General features: G+C 36.9%; 1 protein-coding gene across 1 annotated transcript; it reads right to left on the bottom strand.

Annotated features, from left to right (window-relative positions):
• Nucleotides 1-8,582: 8,582 nt before the first annotated feature.
• Nucleotides 8,583-9,648, bottom strand: LOC113338966. Its single transcript, XM_026584363.1, has one exon. It carries the CDS (start codon nt 9,578-9,580, stop codon nt 8,825-8,827), a length of 756 nt encoding a protein of 251 aa, XP_026440148.1. The 5' UTR covers nt 9,581-9,648; the 3' UTR covers nt 8,583-8,824.
• Nucleotides 9,649-23,154: the final 13,506 nt, after the last annotated feature.

Here is a 23,154-nt window from a genome sequence, read left to right as displayed (position 1 = left end):
AAAAAAAAAAAAAAAGACCAGACCAGACCAATTAGACCAACCGGAATAAATACAATAAAGTCGACCACTGGTACCCTTGTATATGCCAGTGTGTTGATATTAGTCCAGACCAGTATCTCAGTCCATTAGGATAGGTTCACCTTAGTCAACATCATCTACGTTTTTCTCTACATCCATCTTCTTAATCTATCCATGTGATTGGTTGACTCCGGTTATGATGTCCAGAAACTATCTGAGTAGAGCTCTGTCACTTTATATGAATTTTAGTATGCTAGAGTGCAAACTCGTGTACAACAATTGGAATTTCGCATCAAGGTACTTCCTCCTGTTGTCAATAAGTATGCCAACCAAGGAGATTCTTTAGTGTCTTCCAAGGTTCTGCCTAGATAGCTAGGGTGTGGAGTGTAAAGGTTTTGTGGGTATCTCTTGTAAGCCATCCCGAGAGTATAACTCGGCCACTAGGGCCATCTAGGGGTTTAAAGGCTTATTGCATACGCTAAATGCAATCGACGATGCCTGCGATAGTGAGTTAGGATTTTAATTTCTAGATTTGATTTGCTCGAGGACTAGCAAATAAATAAGTTTGAGCGCATTTGATAGACACATTTATGTGTTTATTTTGGTCTCAATTATGTGTATTGATAGTGCTCGATTTTGTATTAATTTGATTATTTTATGTTTTTGTAGGTGTTTTTGGAGAAATGGACTTTTGCGTCGAAATTGGCTTGAAAAGTGGTTTTTGTGCTCGTGGGAGAAAATTACTAAGAGGCACCTCAATTACTAAGGGGTACCCTATGATTAAAGACACCCATGCTTCTGGTTCAGGGCACCCCTGTGAATCTGCTAAAGGGACCCTCGGTTTGGTTAGGGGTACGCCATTGTCTTCTTCAGATTTTGGCGGGAAATTATGGTTTAAAAATTCCAGTCACAACGTACTTCACTGTATTGGGTTCGGGCAAGTTTATCTCGGATTTGTTCATGGATTTGGGTACATATGGGCCTGTTTGGATGAAACAGGGAAGGTACGAGCTGAAAATAAGATGTACGAGGATTCACGACAAAACAGGGAGATGGATATTCTCGGTATTTTGCGGACTATATTTGGAAGTCGCATGAAGTTTTTGGAAAGGTTTTGGTTGAAATTTATCTGTAGTTTTCCACGGGAATGAATTTATACTGTTGCGACAAGTCAAGAATGGTAGCTTGGATTCGGATAGAGAAGGAATATGTATTAGTCCCCGATAAAACAGAGGTTAAAAAGTCTCGGGATGTTGTTGATTCCCTAGCAGGTAGTTACGTGGGAATGGGAAGAGAGACTATCGTCTATTAGTCGTAACTATATCTTAGGAAAGATATTTGACAACACAGGAAGCTAACAGCGGAAAAAAATGGAAGAGAAGGAAAGAAAATATTTGGGAAGATACGTGACTTTTGGTGAAAGAAAGAGGAGGATTGACTCGCGGGATTTTTGGCCTGTGGTATATATAAACGAAGTGAAGATTCCCAACAGGAGAGTCGAGAGTTTGGGGTAAGAAACGGAGGTTACAGAGCCGGAGTTGCAGAGGAATATCAAGGTGCTGCATGGAAGAAGAACACCAACAATAGATCACACTTTATAAAAACAGTCATCTTTCCTTTGTAACAGCAACCCAATTGCAATAGTGGGCTTTGTAATAATTATCTCTGTTACAAACTCGCTGCATTATATTATTTTTCAATAAAAACACCTTTTGAGCCATGTTTCCATTTTTTGGGTGTGTTTTCGACATGAGGAGCTAAACCCAAATTCTGGTACAAAGGAGGAAGCTATTTTTCATGCATGTGGTAATTCTACTTATTTTTTGTATGACTTTTTGCATTTGATTTAATTGTTTTATGATTTTCACTAATTAGTTGTGATTTCGTTTGATAACGTATGCTTAGTCTTAATACTTTTGATGCGTTATGCTTGAGATTTACAATTAATCTCTTAAAAATCCACCTTGGCAAAGAAGAAGAGTTTATAAAAAGTTAACTTTGGAGCTATAAATGTCTAGAATAATTAGTTGAACCACATGAACATGAGAGTTGGTGGAATCCGAAGTCCTAGTATCTCTCGTTATCGTGACAATCTTGTGAATATATTTTCTTTATTTTAGTGTTTTCTTTATTTTTAAGTCTAGAATCGAGTCTTTACAAGTCCGAGCGAACGATACTTTACTTACCACTTGAAAAACTACATCAGATATGAATATGGGCTGGTCTTAGGGAGTCGTAAGTCCTGGATTTTTGAGGGTTGGTAGCTTTGTCTATTGCAAATATATTTCCACACCTTCATCTTTGATATAAATGGAAATCAAATAGGATTATCTATTAAAGGAAGATTGGTATCAAAAGTCTTCACTTTCGCTGAAGAAACTCTTAGGTGGTAAAAGACGTCAGCTAAGGGAATTAAGTGTGTAGAATCTTATGAGGTTCAAGAGACTTAAGGAGCGCGACTGTAACTGAATCGCTTGGAGGGTGGATTCAGTCTCAACTACATTCCAGTTCGAAGTCCGATAGTAGGCTAGTCTCTGTAACGGCTTAATACAGTATGTTGTTCAATATGGACGAGGTCCCTAGGTTATTCTGCTATTGCGGTTTCCTCGTTAACAAAATTCTTGTGTGTGTGTGTGTGTGTGTGCTTTTCACTTTCCACGTTTTGATTGTTAAAAATACTACATACGTTCATACTCCTATAAAAACAAAAAAGTTAGGTGTTTTTGGCATCCCTTGCATTTTCAGCTACAGACACTAGCCTACTATCATAATTCATACTAGAATGTGGTTGAGACCGGATCCACCCTCCAAGCGATTCAGTTGGAGTCGTGCTCCTTACGTCTCTTGAACGTCGCAAGGCTTTGCACAATTGATTCCCTTAGCTGACGTCCTTTACAGCCTAAGAGTTTCTTCAGCCGAAGTGAATACTTTTGATACTAATCCGACTCTAACAGATAAGCCTATTTAATTTCCATTTAGATCAAAGATCAAGGCCTGGAAATATGTATGTAACAGACAAAGCTAGCAAACCTCACAAATCTGGAACTTACGACTCCCAGAGAGCAACCTAGATTCTTAACCACCTCTTAATAACAATCTTCAAAAGATCAATATCAGATACCTATCTTGAGGAATCACAAAGTCTGAGGCAAAGAGAACTTCGTGATTACTGTCTATCTTGTCTCAAACAGATTACGAAAACCTCGATAATAGAAAAACAAGATCGGGATTCACGAACTATCAAGATAAACATAGTTGTACCTAGATTCACGAATCCCCCAAGAGAAGTGCTTTAGTTGCTAACCTAATTATGTTTCTCATAGGAAATCTGGGTCTATAAAGGACGACTATAGGATACAAAGTATCATGATTAAATTTTCCAGCTGAAAGAACATCTCTATTTATAGATTTTCAAGACTGAGGGTTGCTTATATTTCAATCTAAGATAACTTGGGTTTCAAGAAAACACTTTATGTCTTGAAAATACAATAGAAGAATGTACACTATAGTACAGTTACAGACCCGTTTACAATGACTGTTCGGTTTGGCAAGTATGCCATAAGAACAAAATGCACTTTGATGTTCATTTAAACACCTAAGAGTTTAATCATGATGCGCACATATAAATGCTTAAGTGATCAATGAAGTCTTAGAAGTGTTTAAGAGAGTCATATCAATGCTAAACATATTTAAAAATAAGTTTTTGAGCATCTGCTAAAATCTGTTGGGATCGTTGGTAGAATGGTTCGTGAACCGTATGGCTTGTTCACGAGTCAGAGTGTTACGGTTCGTGAACCGGGTTCGCCAACCCTAAAAGACTCTGGAACTCAGTTGACCACAGTTCGTGAGTCGGTTTCGTCAATTGCTAGCCTAAAAGTACTAACCTTTAAAAATCAGTTCGCTATAGTCGTGAACTATTCCCAATTGAACTTACGGTTTGCAAACGGGTTCGCCAACCTTTCTTGTATTTCTGAAATTCAGATATTTATGGTTTGCGAACTGGTTCGTCAACCTACCCTGAGTACGTAGAAATATCATAAGTTCTGAATTTCTCTCTGATGATATTTGAAAGTGATAAAATCATTTGCATGGGAAATTTTCAATTGATTCTTAGTTTTCAAACAATAATTTTTTTTCAACTAATATTGTTAAGGATCGTTGAACATCTTTGCTAAAATCATATTTTAATATTTTTAACAAGACATACTTGACTCAAAACTTCTTCTTTGTAAATCTATTAGAAGTCATACGACGTAGTCTCAAAAGATAGAATGGTAAGATAGTGAGTAAAATAGAATGGTTCAGTCTTCACGCACCTGATAAAGAAGTTCTTCAAATGTCTTCGTCGATCTTCAGTCTTCAAGGGTGATGTCTGATACTCAACTACCAAATTCTAACCTAGTCCGAGACTTGACTTAGTAGATTAGAAATAAATATATAGTTTTGATCAACTAACATTGACAACAAGATTGAGATAACAAAAATTGTGGATCCAACCGAGCATTGTTCTAACAATGTTCAAAGCTTTCGACAGAGCTGAGTAGTCTTTTTTAGTTGATATCCTAAAATGTTGTGGTTGTTGGCGCAATATAATTTACCAATGTATTAGCACCACTAGCATATTCATATTTGCCTGAAGTCTTTTTCCAGATAGCTCCTTAATGTTGAAGATTCTCATCTCATCGATGGCATCAAGGTCCGCAAGGAGGCTCCATGCATTGTTAACCTCCTCTTGATGATGATTGTCTAATTTTTTATTTATTTATTTATTTATTTTTTTTTTGTAAAACTTCATATTCAAAGGCTAATAATCAAATGTCTCTCATTAAAAACTTTAGTTTTTTTTCAGGTCATTAATTTTGATAAACCATCTTACTTCCTCAGTAGAAATGTCACCCTGATGTTTGCATCTACCTTATCCTTAAATATAAAATAGCTATATCACTAAATGAAAAATATTTAGGGATACCTCTTTCCGCAAGCAGATCTAGAAACGAGTCTTTTTTGCACCAGGTTGACCAATTTAATAAGAAGGTGGCTAAATGGAAACCGAAACAACTTACTCGAGCTGGAAGATCTACGCTTGTCCAACACATTCTTAAATCCTCTCCCATTTATAATACAACTACCATTATCATTCTTGGTAATATTATTTATAGTACGAAGCAACACCAGAGAGATTTATGGCGAGGCAGGAAATCCAAGGTGGTATGCATTTACATGAAACAGTGGATTAAACTGTGATTTCATAAGGATCATGGGGGCTCAGGGTTTAGAAACCTTAAACATTTCAATGTGGCTTTATTGACTGAAACTGCTTGGAATCTGATTCATGCTCTGTGTTAGTATCTTAATTGTAAATATTTTATGAATAGCCATCTTTTACATCATCTCAAAGTAAATGACTCATCTTGGACTCAGGGAACTATTTGTAGGAGTCTTGAAATTTTTAAATCTTAGTTTTTATGGGAGTTATAAATAGTAGTAATAATATTCTTGCTTCTCAACCTCTGTGCATTACAGTTTCCAATACAAATGTGCTTGTTTCTGATTTCATTGATCATGATACCATGCAGTGGAAAAAGGATCTCATTAGCTCTTTTTCCATTCATGATAATAGCCAAAAAAATCTTAAATACCTGAATTCCCATGCTTAAGATTGACAGATTAATTTGGCTATATACTACTGATCGATGGTATTTTTGCTGTCAGATCCGCATATAGAGTCATCAATGATCAAATGCATCCAAATACTAGCTCTCAAAACCTCAATGATGCTTACAAACAGGTATGAAATTATCCTTTAATACCAAAAGTGCAACTTTTTCTAAGGAGATGCTTTGAAAATATCGTCATACTAAGACTAAACTTTCCTATTCTAATGTTGGTGAGGATACTGCTTGTTTCTTATGTAATGATAGAGCTCCTGAAACTGTTGAACATCTTATTCTTCATTGTCCATTTTGTGAAGTTATTTTAATGTCCGTCTAATCCTAGCTAATTCCAACAGTAATATTTATATTCAGGGTTGGATTTAATATGGTTGTCTAACCCTAGCAAGGATATATGGTTTGATCTTTCTTATCCATTGCTAGGTGTTCATGGAGAGACATATTTTAAAAATAAAATAAAATATATATATAAGGTAGAAATATTTACTTTTGTTCAATTGTTAGATTTGTGTGTAAACTCTCTTGAAACTAATCAAGCCTTGAACGCGGATGCTCTACGTGTTCATAATGTTGTGATTCATATCTTAAATCCAAGAAATTCCAAATGTGTACCCGATAATTTGCCTCCTTCTTGTATGAAAATCTTATGTTGTTCTTCATATGACAAGGATACTAACAATTTGGCATTGGTACATTCATGACTGATTGGCAGGTGTATACAAAGGGTGAAAAACCATCTATGGCATAGCAAGATCACCTGATGAAGCTAAAAGCCAGGCTGTTTGGAGGCTATATATTGGTCCTGGTCAAAAGTGCTAGATAAAAATCTGATGTGCAGTAATGCTAAGAATTAGTCTCTCATTTTTTGGTAAAAAATTACTATAACTTTTTCAATTTGATCTATTTTGGACTAAAAAATAATAGTACCTTTTTTCCAGAAAAAGAGATAATATTTTTTATCTGAATAAAGGCAATAACCAAGTTAGGTGATTTTGCAGTTTTATGTTAAATGATTGGATCATTATGCTTGACATTCAGTTATTTTCAAAAACTTATCTTAGTAGGAATTTTATTTTTGAGTCTTAAAGTTGATGCTGCAACTAAACATTGTAGAAGACATATTGTACTTAGGGAATGAATGGATTTCCAACCAGCCTTCCTCAATACAAATAGAGTATATAATTGAGCAAGTTGGAAATCAAGTACCAGAATTTTACAGCGATTTGAAAAAATTAACTGAGATCGATTTTTCTTGTTATAACAATTATGGGGAGTTCTAAATTTCTACCTTGAATATTCAAGGCTTGATGGTTTAGATTTAAGAAGGAACACATCGAGAGAGAAATTCCATAGAAATTAAAGAATAGTTTATGTAAATTTATTGGAAAATAAATTAAGAGCTGAAATTTCCTAATGAAATCGAGTGTTGTCGAGCTTCGAAGTATACCAACTGATCTTAGTTTGGACCGTGACCTTTAGGTTTTTGTTTTTGTTTGTTTTTTTTTTTTTTTTTGATGTCAAACAAATTCAGCAGGACAATCCCCGAAGATCTTCTTAATATGTAGAAACTGGCCATATTGCAAAAGAAATAGGGAACTGTAGTGGATTAATAAACTGTTCTGATGAGTCCCCCTGTGCAACGCTCTCGAGAGATATGCTTGTTAAGACTTAAAGTAATTAATTCACTTAATCCGTCTCATTATCGATGCACCGATGTATCCTAGAAAGCATTAGGAAGCATGTGTCCCTAGGGGTCTCTTTGGATTTAATTCCAACAGGCATATCCCCACAAGAGTTGGCAAAAATACACTCTAGTTTTTTTTAGTTTACCTTACAAATAAGCAGAGTGGTGGATTTCAATACAAAATCACTTTTGATACACTGAATTTGGATGGTTGAGCACTTCAACTTCAGCTTTCGCTTGGAACATTTATTATGTGGATCTCCAATAGAGTTTGTGAGGGTGATCAACATACTAGAAACAGTGATGCTAATCTGCAAACTAAAAATGCAGACCACTACCACACATCAAATCAGTTAAGTTAGCTTAGCATCTTATTTGGGGTCGGCACAGGCACAAGCACAGGAGAGCCGAGGGGAAATGACTTATGCATGCTGCTGATCATCTAAAGCCAAGTTAACTGCATGTGTATAAGTTGGTGGTGGAACACAACCATCTAGTGGTTGGCCTGGACGAATTATGCCAACACAAGATATATTTGGCTTTAATAATGGACCAGATGTGCCAGGTAATTATGAAAACTCAATCTATAATTCAACAAGTTAAAGTTCTTAGATTATAGAAAAATAAAAAGTAGTCTGTTAATTGCTCTTAAACTTGCCCATGAATCTCTGTGATTCAGCTTCCCTCAGAATTGCAGTATATTGGAAGAAACACTGCGAAAAGCATTTTTTTCTTCTCTTAGTCCTCTATTCTCATCCTAACACTACTGCAGTGACATTGTTGAATTACAGAACTCACAATCATACTCAGAAAAGGATAATCAAAGGAGTCAGTGCAGCAATTCACATGAATGATGCCTAAGGTGTAAAGAAGAAAGCTAATAGAGATGTCTAAGGTGCAAATCACATGACTGTAGCTTTTCAAAAGCCTGATGAGAAACATTCAGAAAACACCATCACATTCAAAACTCTAAAGTGAAGATTAGAACTACCTTATCATGCATCTTTCATGTTTGCCTGTAAAATGCACACAACCAATGAACCAAATACCTCTGTTAAGTGATATGTGCAACCAACTTAAACCTCAACGTCACCTCAATTTTCTTGTTTCTTGTAATGAAAATTCAGGACTCAAATAATAATACACCAACAAGAGGACTAATCACTGTGAATGAAGTATCAAACAATGCTATAGAGTAAACAGAACTAATATAAAAAAATTGTGTATAATAATCAAATTCTATTTCATTGTTCAAATTTGACAAAAAACAAATATAACTAAATTGTAGTACTATTTTATTATGCTCAGATTTATGTATGTTTGTTTCCCCAAATTCAAAATTGAGAAGGAAAATCAAAAACACTTCCAGGATTTTAAAATTAGGGATTGTAAAAAAAAACATAAAAAAAATCAAAGAAAGAATAAAACTTAACTCACGAAATCTTCTTCGTCAATCAATAAATCCGGTTTGGCGCCAAACAGCATTACGAACCTGACGTAAATCTCTTCCTTTCAATGTCCTACCAACACCTTCAAGAACAGAGAAAGTTGTTCTTGGTGATTTACCAGAACCTCTAGCAACAATTTCATGAGGTGGTAACATTTCTTCATCATCATCATTACCAACAACATCATCATCAAATAAAACCCTAGTTTTCCTTCTTTCTTTCGCCGCCTTGGAAAGTACAGGCACATTAACAGGAGCTGATTGATAATGATGGATTTTACCATTAGGTAATGAAAGATGATAATAATCCCTATCTCTAGGGTTTTGCGCTTTAGGAATCGTAGGTATCATCCTCGACGACGAAGATAACGGAGACGGAATTGTAGTAGTTTTCCGATGTACTCGATCAATTAACGGGGATTCTTTTTTACCATCTTCTGGTAATGCAGCAAGAATACCGAAATTCTTGAATCCAATTGTTTGATTATTACTAGTATTCTTGTTGTATGATGATGATTTAGGGCTTGATTGAGAAGAAAGATTGTTATTAGATTGAGAGAAATCACCAGTCCAGAAAACATCATCTTCATCTAGTTCATCACCATCATCAACACAACCAGAAAGAATACTATCTCCTGCTCCGTTTTCTGGATGAGATCTTGAGAACATGCCGATGAAACGATCTGATGATGGAGAATTTCTGTTACGAGAAACAGATATTATTGATGAAGAAGATGAAGAACCACTGTTAACTTCCATATCGTAACGGGTTTTTGGATAAAATGGTTTCGGTTTTTTTCTTTTACGATTCTTCGCATTCACCTGGGCGAGATGTGAGAGAAATGCTTTTGGGTGTGTGGGTTTATATAGGAGAAACGAAAAGAACAGGTGGGTGATGTGACGTGGCAGATAAATCTCGGAAAAAGAGAGATATGTTTCATTGTGAGGTAATATACGTGTGGGTTCCACCACTTATTTCTGTTTCTTTTACAGGGTACACGAAACAAACTTTTCGTTACACCAAGACGCGTCTGGTTATTTTGTCCACTGGACCTGGTTTGCCGAGAGTATAGCTTCCGGGGGACTCACTGAGTTGGTCTTGTTGTGCGTTCATGTACACCTAGCACCGGATTAAATTCAGTGTCCAAGTTATGTTTAGTGATCGCCAAAATCTCACTATCAACTTTGATGAATATGCGTTGTTCCATTGTGAATCTGCGATTGATATGTGCCTCACTTCATTCGAATATATGCCTTATTCCATGACAGGCTCCTATATACGTTATTACGTTTTGGGAATATAGAAAACTAGACGGTAGGAAATTTCAGCTTTATCTGTTGAACTAGACGGTATATAATTAGATTATTTTTTGAAAAAACGACTGATGTCATCTTCATCTAATTACTTTTGTATCAGTAGGAAACGTGATTAGCCTAATGACTGAATTTCCGTCTTGATAATTTTAAAAACTGTAACACGTGATCTTATCAAGATAAAAATGTCTACTGTCTCATGGGATATATGATCTGTTTAGGGCCACCGTGACTAGCCATCCATTCCTACTGTCCGGGTGGGTAGTCATTGTCCTTTATCCATTGCTAGTTACTAATTTCTTTTTCAGCAAACGAGAATGTATTAACAGCCTGGGAAAGTTAAAACTTTATGCTAAACAATTTGACGAGGGCACAACTAGTAGTCCTTGACATATTAGCTCGTCGATATACTCAAGAATAAACAATGCTAAACCTCAACTGCCAAAATATATCCAGGTTAAAATTACCTAATATAACTAGTATCAGCACAATACAAGCTATCCATTCTTTGAACTTAATGACAAGGATTAAAAGGATGTAAATAATGCGCAAAACAAAGCAAGAAAATGATGAAAAATGCGAGATAATAGTCGTTTCTCAAACGATATTTAACCGTGAAAACGATTTCGGGTTTCAAATATCTTATCAAATAAGTTTTTCAAGATCAACACGAAAAAGCAATCTCCCAAAAATAAATACCAAGAGAAAACATTTTGTAATTAATTTCTTTATGGAAAACAATTAGAAATATTTTCAGTGAAGTTAATAAATAGAAGCAATCTCCCATCTTGGTTGACACACCCACGAGTCCAAGGCAAGTATACCACTACGACATGACTGTCAAGTGGCCAAGTAAAAATGCGCAACTGTTGTGCATTATCAGTGGCTTGGCCAAAGTCAGATACGCTGAGTGCATGTCTGAGTTGCAGCTAGAGAATGGTATGCGCGAAACAGGGTTTGGACATGTCCAAAGATGCGAGATTAGCATCAAGAGATGCCAAATGAGTTTGGCATGTAAACTGTATGCATGAGTCGTGCAGGCATGCAAGCAAGACTTGCATTAGCACACTTGCATCATTGGGAGAATGATGCTCAACAATGATTGCTCTACTATGGATGGCAGACGCAATCATTATGTAACAAGGCTAGATGACATGTGTCGGACACATGACTTTGACGGTTTCGAGTTGGTTACACAATTTTTTTTTGCTTTATGCTTTTTTAAAGGATAGGAAGGGTCTGTATGGCTTTAGGAGAGCGGTTTGGCAAGTTAGCAACAGTTGGCTAACTGCCTTGTGTAAAGTAAAACGTAACTGCCAGACAGTTACTTGTATATAGCTTTTTTAAGGCTACATAAGCATGATCTTGTGAAGGGATTGGGTAATCCGGAACAAGAAGAGTGTGTAACCCTAAGTGTGAAATAAATAAAAGGCTACGGCCTAGTTTTAAAGCTAAGTCCTGGTGGTGCATTTGTCCCTTGTTTTGGCTTACTATTTATGCATCAAGCGGAGTGTGTGTATTTGGTTGAAGGCTTGGAAGATTTGTGATCAGAACCTCTATTTAGTATGGGATGAATAGAGATTTAGTCAAGAAGTTGAAGTATTGGCTAAGTGCGAGTTGGCTGAGATTGTGATGTGGAGTATAATTGCCATTGTCAAGTTGGTGTTGCATTCGGGTGTTGTGAACCTGTGACAATTCGGGTATCAGAGTCAGGTTAAGGGTCTCTCTGTTCACGTTGAGATATAGAAGGCTGATTGGGGTTGTTGTTATTCTTACAGTTTTCCGCGAATTGTATTTGAAATGAAAGATCCACACTGAAATTGTAATGCATGGTCATGGCGGGAGGCATGGAAAAGAAGGGACGAAGATCACGCAAAAAGTTTATATTAAGGGTATGTGACCTTTATCTTCAACAATCTGCAAGCAATAATCATACAATAAGGATGTCCACATAAAAACTTGATAAGGGTAAAACGAGTTGTTCAACATATCAGAACTGCACTAGGGTACCGGAGACGCTGCAAGTCCTGATGAGAAACAGCACGATGCTGGGAAGGCTCATCATGGTGTTGGAAGGGGCCAACATCGCAACATCAGTCGTTTGCTAGGGAGCAAAGCACACGCAGAGAAGAAGATGTCTTCTGGACTGATGTACATTAATGTGAAGATCAATGGAAAATGGGTATTAGCGATGGATGATACCCGTTACTAAGTCTTTCATTCATCTAGGTGTTGCCATGGCATTGAACTTAACAATTACTAGCGCGACTAGCACCATCAAAACTGTTAACGCATAACCACAATCCAGTCGAGGGAAAGTTCTCAATGCAGATGTGGAAGTTGGAAAATGGAAAGGAAAACTAGATTTTCTAGTGATGGTCATGGATGATTATGACCTGATTTTGGGCATGGATTTCTTTTGCGCGGCGAAGACGTCGCCATTACCTCATAAAGATGGGATATTGATACAACACCCTTAATACCCACGTTTTGTCCCTATGGTGAAGCAGAGTGAACCAGACAAGATACTTAAGCCATATTTGTCCGCGATTCAGGTGAAAGAAGGTATGCGCCAAGGCTTGGCTACTTTCCTAGGAGTGTTGGTTGAGATCAAACCATGAAAGGTAATAGAAGTTGAGGATAGAATAAATGAGGTCTTAGAAGAGTTTTCGGACACGATGCCTGCAGAACTTCCTAAGACGCTACCACCACAGCGTAGGATCGATCATATGATAGAGTTGGGGCCAAGGGAGAGGCCGCCTGCACAAGCACCATATCGTATGTCACCGCTAGAACTTGAGGAGATGCGCAAGTAGATTTCTGAACTGCTGGAGGCAGGATATATACAACCTTCTAAAGCTCCATTTGGTGCTCCAGTTCTGTTCCAAAAGAAGCAAGATGGCTCGCTTCGTATGTGTGTAGACTACAGGGCTTTGGACAAGCTAACTGTGAAGAACAAGTAACCAATTTCTCTAGTGGCAGACTTGTTTGACAGATTAGCTAAGGCCAAGTTCTTCACCTAGTTGGATTTGCGCTCAGGTTATTACCAAGTGCGCATAGTAGAAGGAGATGAACCAAAGACTGCAATGGTAACAAGGTATGGATCGATTGAATACCGTGTGATGCCATTCGGCTTGACGAATGCACCTGTAACGTTTTGCAACTTAATGAATGATGTGTTTGCGGAGTATATCGACCGCTTTGTTGTGGTATACTTGGATGACATAGTCGTTTACATTGAGACTTTGGAAGAGTATGCGATGCATTTTCGCAAAGTGTTTGCAAAGCTTAGGGATGCAAGTTTGTATGTGAAGAAGGAAAAGTATGAGTTTGCCCAGACCACAATTAATTTCCTTGGCCATGTGATATGGCAAAGGTGCATACATATGGACCAGAAAAGGGTAGAGGTCATTATGGATTGGCCTGAGCTAAAGAAGCTTAGAAAGCTTCGTTCTTTCTTGGGTTTAGATAATTATTACCGGCACTTCATAGTTGGCTATTCAGATAAAGTAGCCCCTTTGATAGATTTGTTGAGGTAGGAAAAATCATGGGCATGGACCGACGAGTGTCAGCGGTCTTTCGATGCATTGAAGGAAGCGGTATCGACAGAACCAAATCTTCGCTTTCCTAGCTTCGATTTACCATTTGAAGTGCACATTGATGCTTCAGACAGGGATCTAGGGGGAGTCTTGGTGCAAGGTGGCCATCCAGTGGCTTACGAGAGTCGTAAGCTTAATGATGCTGAAGGGAAATACATTGTGCATGAGAAAGAGATGTTGGCAATGATACATTGCCTAAGAACATGGTGTCATTATTTGTTGGGAACTTATTTCATCATAAGGACGGATAATGTAGCCATTACTTCTTTTCCAGCCAGAAGAAACTATCGCCAAAACAAGCAAGGTGGCTTGACTTTTTGAGCGAGTTCGAGAATAAGCCAGGAAGGCTTAATTCTGTGCCAGATGCGTTAAGCAGAAAGTTGGTGGCAGAATATGTTGCAGAACTGACCACAATTGAGGCAGAGTTGTTGCCTCGAATCAAAGAAGAGACAGAGAATGATCAGGCATGTGTGCGCCTAACTAAGCAGATCAGTGATGGGATCGTTCGTCGATATTGGCTAGATGATGGAGTCATTTACGCCAAAGGAGGGAAAATTTATGTACCTAATTCAGGTGGATTGAGAAAGGAACTCTTGCGAGAGACACATGATTCCCATTTGGGCTGGTCATCCAGGCATGGAACGCACGCATGCTTTGATAGCTCGTTCCTATTACTGGCCTAAAATGGAAGAAGATGTTGAATTGTATGTGAAGACATGATTAGTGTGTCAGTTGGATAAGACGGAAAGGAGAAGTGGCAGGATTTCTACAGCCTTTGCCGATTCCAGACAAGCCATGGAAGTGCTTGTCGATGAACTTTATTAATGGGTTGCCAAATGTGCACGGCTTTAGCTCGATAATGGTCGTCGTTGATCGCTTTTTGAAGTATGCTACATTTATTCCCTGTCCCCATTCTTGCAATGCAGACGTTGCAGTGGATCTGTTCTTCAAGAATGTAGTGAAGTATTGGGGACTTCCTCGAGATATTGTGAGTGATAGAGACTCACGGCTTACAGGAAGATTTTGGACCGCCTTGTTTGGAATGCTTGGTTCCGAACTAAAGTTTTCTACTAGCAATCACCCCCAAACCGATGGTCATACGGAGAGGATAAATGCATTGCTAGAAGAGTATCATTATGTGACTGCAATCCAGGGAAATTGGGTGGCGTTGATGGATACGCCCCAATTTTGTTACATTTTGTACAAGAGTTCATCAACAGAGTTGAGTTCTTTCGAGTTAGAAACAGTCCAGCAACCATTAACCCCTCATGAGGTTCCAAAGGCTAAGAAGCAAGGTTCCTGTCCATCAGCTTATCATTTTGCAAGGTCAAAAACAAAGATGACTGAGCAGGCGCGTGATAGTTTATCAAAGGCACAGAGACGAATGAAGAGGTATACTGATTTGCATCGCAGAGATGTGGAATTTGAAGTGGGAGATATGGTGTTGTTAAAGCTAACACCCCAAATATGGAAGAAGATTTCTAGCAAGACAGTGCATAGAGGCCTAATTCCAAGATATGATGGTCTTTTTGAAGTGATAAAAAGAGTTGGTAAGGTGACTTACAAACTTGAGTTGCCGGAAAGGTTTAAAGTGCACCCCACTTTTCATGTCATCTTCTTAAAGAAGTACCATCCTGATTTGCTGGACACTTCGAGACAACAAGCGAAACGTGCAGAGCCAGTAATCATATCACAATTCGACAAGCAAGTTGAGGCTATACTTGATGATCGAGTTGAGGGGAAAAGTAAGAAGAATAGGAGAACTTATTTTTTGATTAAGTGGCAAGAGTTGCCAGACTCCGAAGCTTCTTGAGAAAATGATACTACATTGTGGCAACTTGAAAAACAAATTCAGTCTTACCTACAACAAAAGGAATTGACAAGGGCATCGAGTTCAGCTGGTGTGGGAGGTCTATGACATGGATGTCAAGTGTCCAAGTAAAAATGCGCAATTGTTGTGCATTATCAGTGGCTTGGCCAAAGTCATATATGTAGAGTGCATGTATGAGTTGCAGCTATAGAATGGTATGTGTCAAACAGGGTTTGGACATGGCCAAAGATGCGAGATTAGCATCAACAGATGCCAAATGAGTTTTGCATGCAAACTGTATGCATGAGGCGTGAAGGCATGCAAGAAAGACTTGCATTAGCATACTTGCATCATTGGGAGAATGATGCTCAGCAATGATTGCGCTACTCTGGCTGGCAGACGCAATCATTATGTAACAAGGCTAGATGACACGTGACAGGCACATGTCCTTGACGGTTTCGAGTTGGTTACACGGAAGTTTGTTGCTTTATGCTTTATTAAAGGATAGGAAGGGCCTGTTTGGATTTAGGAAAGCGGTTTGGAAAGTTAGCAACAGTTGGCTAACTGCCTTGTGTAAAGTAAAACGTAACTGCCAGTCAGTTACTTGTCTATAGATTTTGTAAGGCTATATAAGCCTGATCTTGTGAAGGGATTGGGTAATCCGGAACAAGAAGAGTGTGTAACCCTGAGTGTGAAATAAATAAAAGGTGAAAAGGCGGAGGTACAACAACCTCACCCAATATTTCGCTTAGCAATTTGTATGGACTAACTCCAATATACTTTTAAGAGAATCAAATAGACAGTTAGACTCAATCTTAATAAAAAGTATATCAAAGAGTTATATCTCAATTTCTCGATTCAATCCTCACTCAAACAAATAGAAATCTGCGAGCCTGATTGAATAAAAAAGAAATAACTTGAACGGTACCAAAGACCAATGTTCAAGGATTAATCAATTTCAATCAACAACAAAAGGTTGGATTTACCAATTGATCGATTCAACGCAAAACCTGTGATATTTCAATTATATAACAAAATATAATGTGGAAAATAAATAACAAATACACCAGAAGTTTTGTTAACGAGGAAACCGCAAATGCAAAAAAAAAAAAAAACGGGACCTAGTCCAGATTGAGCACACACTGTATTAAGCCGCTACAGACACTAGCCTACTACAAACTAACTTCGGTCTGGACTGTAGTTGAACCCCAATCAATCTCACGCTGATCCAAGGTACAGTTGCGCTCCTTACGTCTCTGATCCCAGCAGGATAGTACGCACTTAATTCCCTTAGCTGACTTCACCCACAACTAAGAGTTGCTACGACCCAAAGTTGAAGACTTTAATAAATAAATCTGTATCACACAGAAAAGTCTGTTGGAATAGATAAATCTGTCTCCCACATAAATACCTACGAGTTTTTTTCTGTCTTTTGATAAATCAAGGTGAACAGTAAACAATTGATATACTGGACTTATATTCCCGAAGAGCAACCTAGAAATATCAATCACCTCACAATAATCTTAATCGACTAGAGAAACAAGATATTATGGAATCACAAACGATGAAATAAAGGTGTTTGTGACTACTTTTCTATCTTTCCTATCGTAGAAATTAATCTCAAGCCAATCTTACGATTGTACTCAAATACAATAGAAACAGCAAGATCAGATCACACAAGTACAGGAAAAAAATAGTTGGATCTGGCTTCACAATGCGAATGAAGTCTTCAATTCGTTAACCTACAGGGTTTCGTGAAAAACCTAAGGTTAAAGGAGAATCGACTCTATCTTATATAACTAGTATCACACAAGTGGTGTGGGGATTAGGTTTCCCAGTTGCTAGAGTTCTCCTTTATATAGTCTTCAAATCAGGGTTTGCAATCTAAGTTACCTTGGTAACAAAGCATTCAATATTCACCGTTAGATGAAAACCTGATTAGATTCAAGCTAATATCTTTCAACCGTTAGATCGAACTTAGCTTGTTATACACAAATGAAATGTAACTCCATTTAGGTTTGAGTAACCGTACCTAAACGTGTACACTTAGTTGGTTCAACAATAGTTAATCAAAGGTTAACCATATGAGCACTTTCATATCAATCTTATTCATCTTAACCATAACTAGTTCAAATGACTCAAAAGAACTAGTTAGAGAGTTGTTCAATTGCTTAGATCTCATAGAAGTAGACAAGACACAATCCAAGCAAACACGGTTTTGGTTCACTCGAATCGATTCATGAACATTATAGCCACGATTTGCAAAGATTGCGTTCCTTAATTTATGGATTTCTTAGTTCACGAATAAACCATTTTTAGAAAATAAACCACTGAAGTACGCATACCGGTAAGCATACTTAAGTACCTGGATTGAGCTTGTTTTTGGTTCACAAACTCCAGCAGAAATTCACGGGAGGTGAACTTCCGACAATACGCGGACTTAGCTCCGGACATCCTAAACCGGTAAAGTACGCATACTTTGGTCCAAGGATTTTGGACTTACACAAGTATGAGTTCACATACAATGTTTATATGCATTCATGGTTATATATTCTAAACTCTCATTTCAATCATTGAAACTTTCTTATGGTATGTTATAATCACAAACTATTTTTCATCAAAGCGATTTTCAAGTTATTGAAATGATCAACATGACTTTTGTCACGAGTAAAGATGAACTTGGCCAAAGCGAAAGCTTACCAACCCATATTTCGAGAAATGATAGAAAATCTATATAATCGAAGTATATATAGCAATACGACTTTTGTCTCAAGATAGGAGATAGAATAGATAGACTTTTGAGTGATAGATAAGTTCATGTCTCCAAATACCTTTTTGTCGATGAAGTTCCACTAGTTCCTTGAGTAGTTCTTCGTCTTTGCATGATGAACACCGTGGAGTCTAGAGCTCAACTACACTTACTATCCTAGTCCTAGACTTAGCTATAAGTTGACTAGAAATCAAGACTTATAGTTTTGGCAACAAAACTTGACAAACAAGATTGAGATAGCAACGCTTACGAGTTCGACCGGGCAGTGCTCTAACAATCTCCCCATTTATCAATTTTAGTGACAAAACTATCAATACATATGGATACAAAATAAATAAACTATGCATCTTCTCATCCACATGTTTGATCTCCTTGGCTCTTAAACATTACTCGAAATCTTCGTCACTTCCAAGTACTCCAATGATTCCAAAGGTATTCAATTCAGCATCATCGTTTTTGAAGATCCGTAGCCATAAAAATGAGAAAACAATAGCTCTCAATCATTGTTACACAATATCATAGTATTATTACACAACATCAAAGTTCAATTATATCACAACTTCGACAAAAATACTATGGTGATATCTATCACTCCCCCTTAGTTAATACTTCATCTCACATGAAAACCACTCCCCCTTACATAATGATCCAAAAACCATATGTATTTGTATTGTGAACTACACATTAATTCTCCCCCTTTTTGTCAATAAAATTGGAAAAGGTAAGAAAACTAGTGGGATCCTAATGAAATTTCCATAGAGACGATTCATGACCAAAATAAAGTACATATCAACTTTTTAGATGCAATCATATAATCGAAACTAAATGCATTCATCAAGGAGTTTATAAAGATACAAGATAACCCTATAATATTCCGCAGCCGCACTCCCCACAAAGATTTGGAAATTAAGCAAAAGTTCAATTAAGAACTCTCCCCCATAAAATGTCATCACGAAAGAACAACAAGAGCGACCTTACTTTCACAAGAAAAAAAGGATTTCTTTGGACATTAACAAATCTCCTAAGAACATGAATTTGTATCCAAAAATCTCAACTAAATTAACCACAAGAGAACCCATGATTAATTCAATCAGAAAATGCTCACATAAAAGAACTTATGGAGCCTCACAGTATTTACATAAAAATATGAATCAGGGAAGATCAATACTGCGGAATAAACAAAGATTCATTTTATTTCTCATCATCATTTGTACAATGACATATAATAGACTTAATCTTTGTAAACAAAAGTTCATCATTTCTTCCATCAATATTTGCATAATGACATAAAAGGCTTAACTTTTGTTTGTCAAAAGTTCATTCAATCTTTTATCAATACTTGCATATCGACATATGAAAGACTTAACTTTTGAACACATATGGGACAATCATAGTTCACGGACGCAAACACACATATCCCATAACAAATTTCAATATATGAAACCATAAAGATTAATACTGCAAAATCATCTTCCAAATAAACTTTAGAATTTAAGTAAATAAATCTAAAAACATTGCACGATGAAAACATTGGACATAGCTATGTGTACTCACAATAATTGCTATTCCAAACCCTAGTTATCCTTCTTAAAACAAGAATAAAATTCTCATAAGAAGTTCCTTAGACATTGAGACCTCTGAAAATTCTTTATCGTCCCCGAACTCCTTGTCGTCAATAGCCATGGGAACATATGGTTCGTGAATAAAGGAGTAAATTCCAAAAAACCTTCTAGGCTGATGATGTCGAACCAGGGCCTTCTGAATTTCAAGAGTTCTCATAATAAAAGCCTTTATTTGTTGAATCTCCTTCCTTTCTTCCTTCAACTCATCAAGAACATCAGAAAACTTCTGAGAATTTGAAGGAACGGCTTTTGGTTTCCTCACATTCCTTCTTTTTATTTTCAAGGTTGGAGGTAAAGGAGATCTTTCTTTTTTCTTCATGATTGATAGCTTAACAATCATATTAACATCTTTTCCATCAGAAGATATGATGCATGGAGTATCCATATGTGAACGGGTTTGTGAGAGGAAATCACAAAATAAGCTCGGCAATCAGTCTTAAGTTAGAAAGAGTTATAGGGAAGGAAAAAGGAATGTAGGGTTACGAAACCTTTAAATACTCAGGTTCGTGTATACACAAATCACAACTCTATAAAAGGCAGAATTATCTATTTTAGCCCTCTTTTTATTAAAAACAGAAAATACTTTTCCAATATTAATTAGATATGAAAAGTGCCATGAATTCCAGACATTACAATGCTCTCAGAACAAAAAAAATCAAAACAATCTAGAAGACTTTTTTTTTTCCTAAAGCCCGAGGTGTGTAAAATCTTGTCTCTTTTGATCATGCACATGAGACAATATGCACTAACCAACACACTTTAAGTAGTGCTGGGGTGAACAATAATCTGTCCACCATATCCTTTTTGATCGGAACTCATAGAACCCTGTTTCTCATAGTGTTTAGACCATAAACTTCTTTCTAATGGTTTTGTCTTATCCTTGAAAATAACTTCTTTGATGAAGATAAAATCTTACATACCTCAGCGATCTTTTGAATAAGTTTAAGCTTGTTTGCTAATCGATTTGCTCTTCGTTGAAGTTTGTTGACATGTCTCAATTTGTGTTTGTACTTGAAACACTTTGACAGTTCATGACCTTTGAGTGAACAATGTGAGCATGTCAACCTGGAATATGATTCAGACGCCCGAGATGTGCAAGCTGCTAGACACATAGTGGAACCTGAAACACTAGACAGAGACTTTCCAACGAAAAGATCAATTTTTTCTTCCAGATTGGTTGAGTTCTCTTCTGAAAGAATATCAAGATTGATGTATGTATTGCTACAGTTATCAAAATAAATATTTTCACAGAGAAGCGCAATACTTGATTTTTCGTCTTCATTAGAATCATAATTGTCTGACATTTCATCAAGAGTTACAGTTATACCTTTGTTCCCAGTTTATTTCTTTAGATTTGGATACTCATTTGCAAAATGACCAAACCTTTACACTTAAAGCACTGAGTCATATCCTCGTCATCAATTTCACCATTATCCCTATTTTTAGGAGGAACACGATTATGGGGTTTACCTGACGACCTGGATTTATCTCTGGGGAACCGTTTACTTCTCTTCAAAAGAAGGTTCCTAAACTGTCTTGTGATCAATGAGACTGACTTGTCAAGATCTTCATCTGATAAATCAGCCTCAAAAAGATCATATTCAGAGATGCAAACACTTTTACTTTTATCAAGTAATTTAGTGTTCTTTTGTGTTTTGAAAGCAATATCCTTTCCAGATTTGGATGTATGCTCATGATCAAAGATCTTTAATTTCCCAACCAGAATATTTATGGAAAGCGTTGCGAGATTATTTCCTTCAACGATGGCATGCTTCTTAGAATCTTATCTGGATGGAAGAGATCTGAGAATCTTCATCACAATGTCCTTTTCAGGAATAGTCTTACCCAATGCAAAGGATGCATTAACAATTTCAGACACTTTGTGATTAAACTCATCAAATGATTTTTCATCTGCCATACGAAGGTTTTCCCAATCATAATTTAGGTTTTGAAGCCTAGCTTCTTTTTCACAGGTATTCCCGTTAAATACGGTTTCTAAGATATCCCAAGCTTCTTTAGACTTCGTGCACGTAGTCACATGATGATGAAGATCTGGGGTAATGGCATGTATTGTAGCAATTAAATCGTCAGAAATTTTCTTTGCAACAAGGATTTCTTTTGGACTATATCTACCAATATCCTTAGGTATAGACACACCGCCTTCTGTATCAATCGGAGGAGTATAACCATTAACAACACGTACCCATATTTGAAAATCACGATCTTGAAGAAAAGCACACATAGCGATTTTCCACCACAAATAGTTTGAGCCATCGAACACTGTTGGTTCGTTTATGGAGATAAAATTTCTATACATACAGTCAGATCGCTACAAACACAGACTTATGAGGTCTTAAACGTGTGTGCCTGCTCTGATACCAACTGAAAAAGTGGGGGTACAACAACCTCACCCAATATTTCTCTTAGCGATCTGTATGGACTAACTCCAATATACTTTTAAGAGAATCAACTAGACAGTTAGACTCAATCTTAATAAAAAGCATATCAAAGAGTTATATCTCAATTTCTCGATTCAATCCTCACTCAAACAAATAAAAACCTGCGAGCCTGATTGAATATAAGAGAAATAACTTAAACGGTACCAAAGACCAATGTTCAAGGATCAATCAATTTCAATCAACAACCAAAGTTTGGATTTACCAATTAATCAATTCAACGCACAACCTGTGATATTTCAATTATATAACAACATATAATGCAGAAAAGAAATAACACAGAAACCAGAAGTTTTGTTAACGAGAAAACCCCGGGTCAGATTTTTTTCTTTCTAAGTAATAAATTTTATTGATAACCAAAAGTATTAAAAGATACAACGAAAAGATACAAAAACAAGAACAAAATAAAACTAAGGACTACATCCTAAATTCTCCTATAGTACTTTTTCATTCCATTTTCTATATTTACAAGGAATGGAGGTTTACTAGTGTAAAACCTAGTCCAGATTGAACACACACACTGTATTAAGCCGCTACAGACACTAGCCTACTACAAACTGACTTCGGTCAGGACTGTAGTTGAATCCCAATCAATCTCACATTGATCCAAGGTACAGTTGCACTCCTTATGTCTCTGATCCCAACAGAATGCTACACACTTGATTCCCTTAACTGATCTCACCCACAAGTAAGAGTTGCTACGACCCTAAGTCGAAGACTTTAATAAACAAATATGTATTATACAGAAAAGTCTATTGGAAT

This window comes from Papaver somniferum, unplaced genomic scaffold (assembly GCF_003573695.1).
Source record: "Papaver somniferum cultivar HN1 unplaced genomic scaffold, ASM357369v1 unplaced-scaffold_19, whole genome shotgun sequence".
Lineage (NCBI taxonomy): Eukaryota > Viridiplantae > Streptophyta > Magnoliopsida > Ranunculales > Papaveraceae > Papaver > Papaver somniferum.
Note: the sequence above shows the minus strand (reverse complement) of the source record. Positions and strands in the feature narration are given on the sequence as shown.

Coding starts and splice junctions, on each gene's coding strand:
- LOC113338966 (XM_026584363.1), bottom strand. CDS start 9,580: ATGGAAGTTAACAGTGGTTCTTCATCTTCTTCATCAATAATATCTGTT.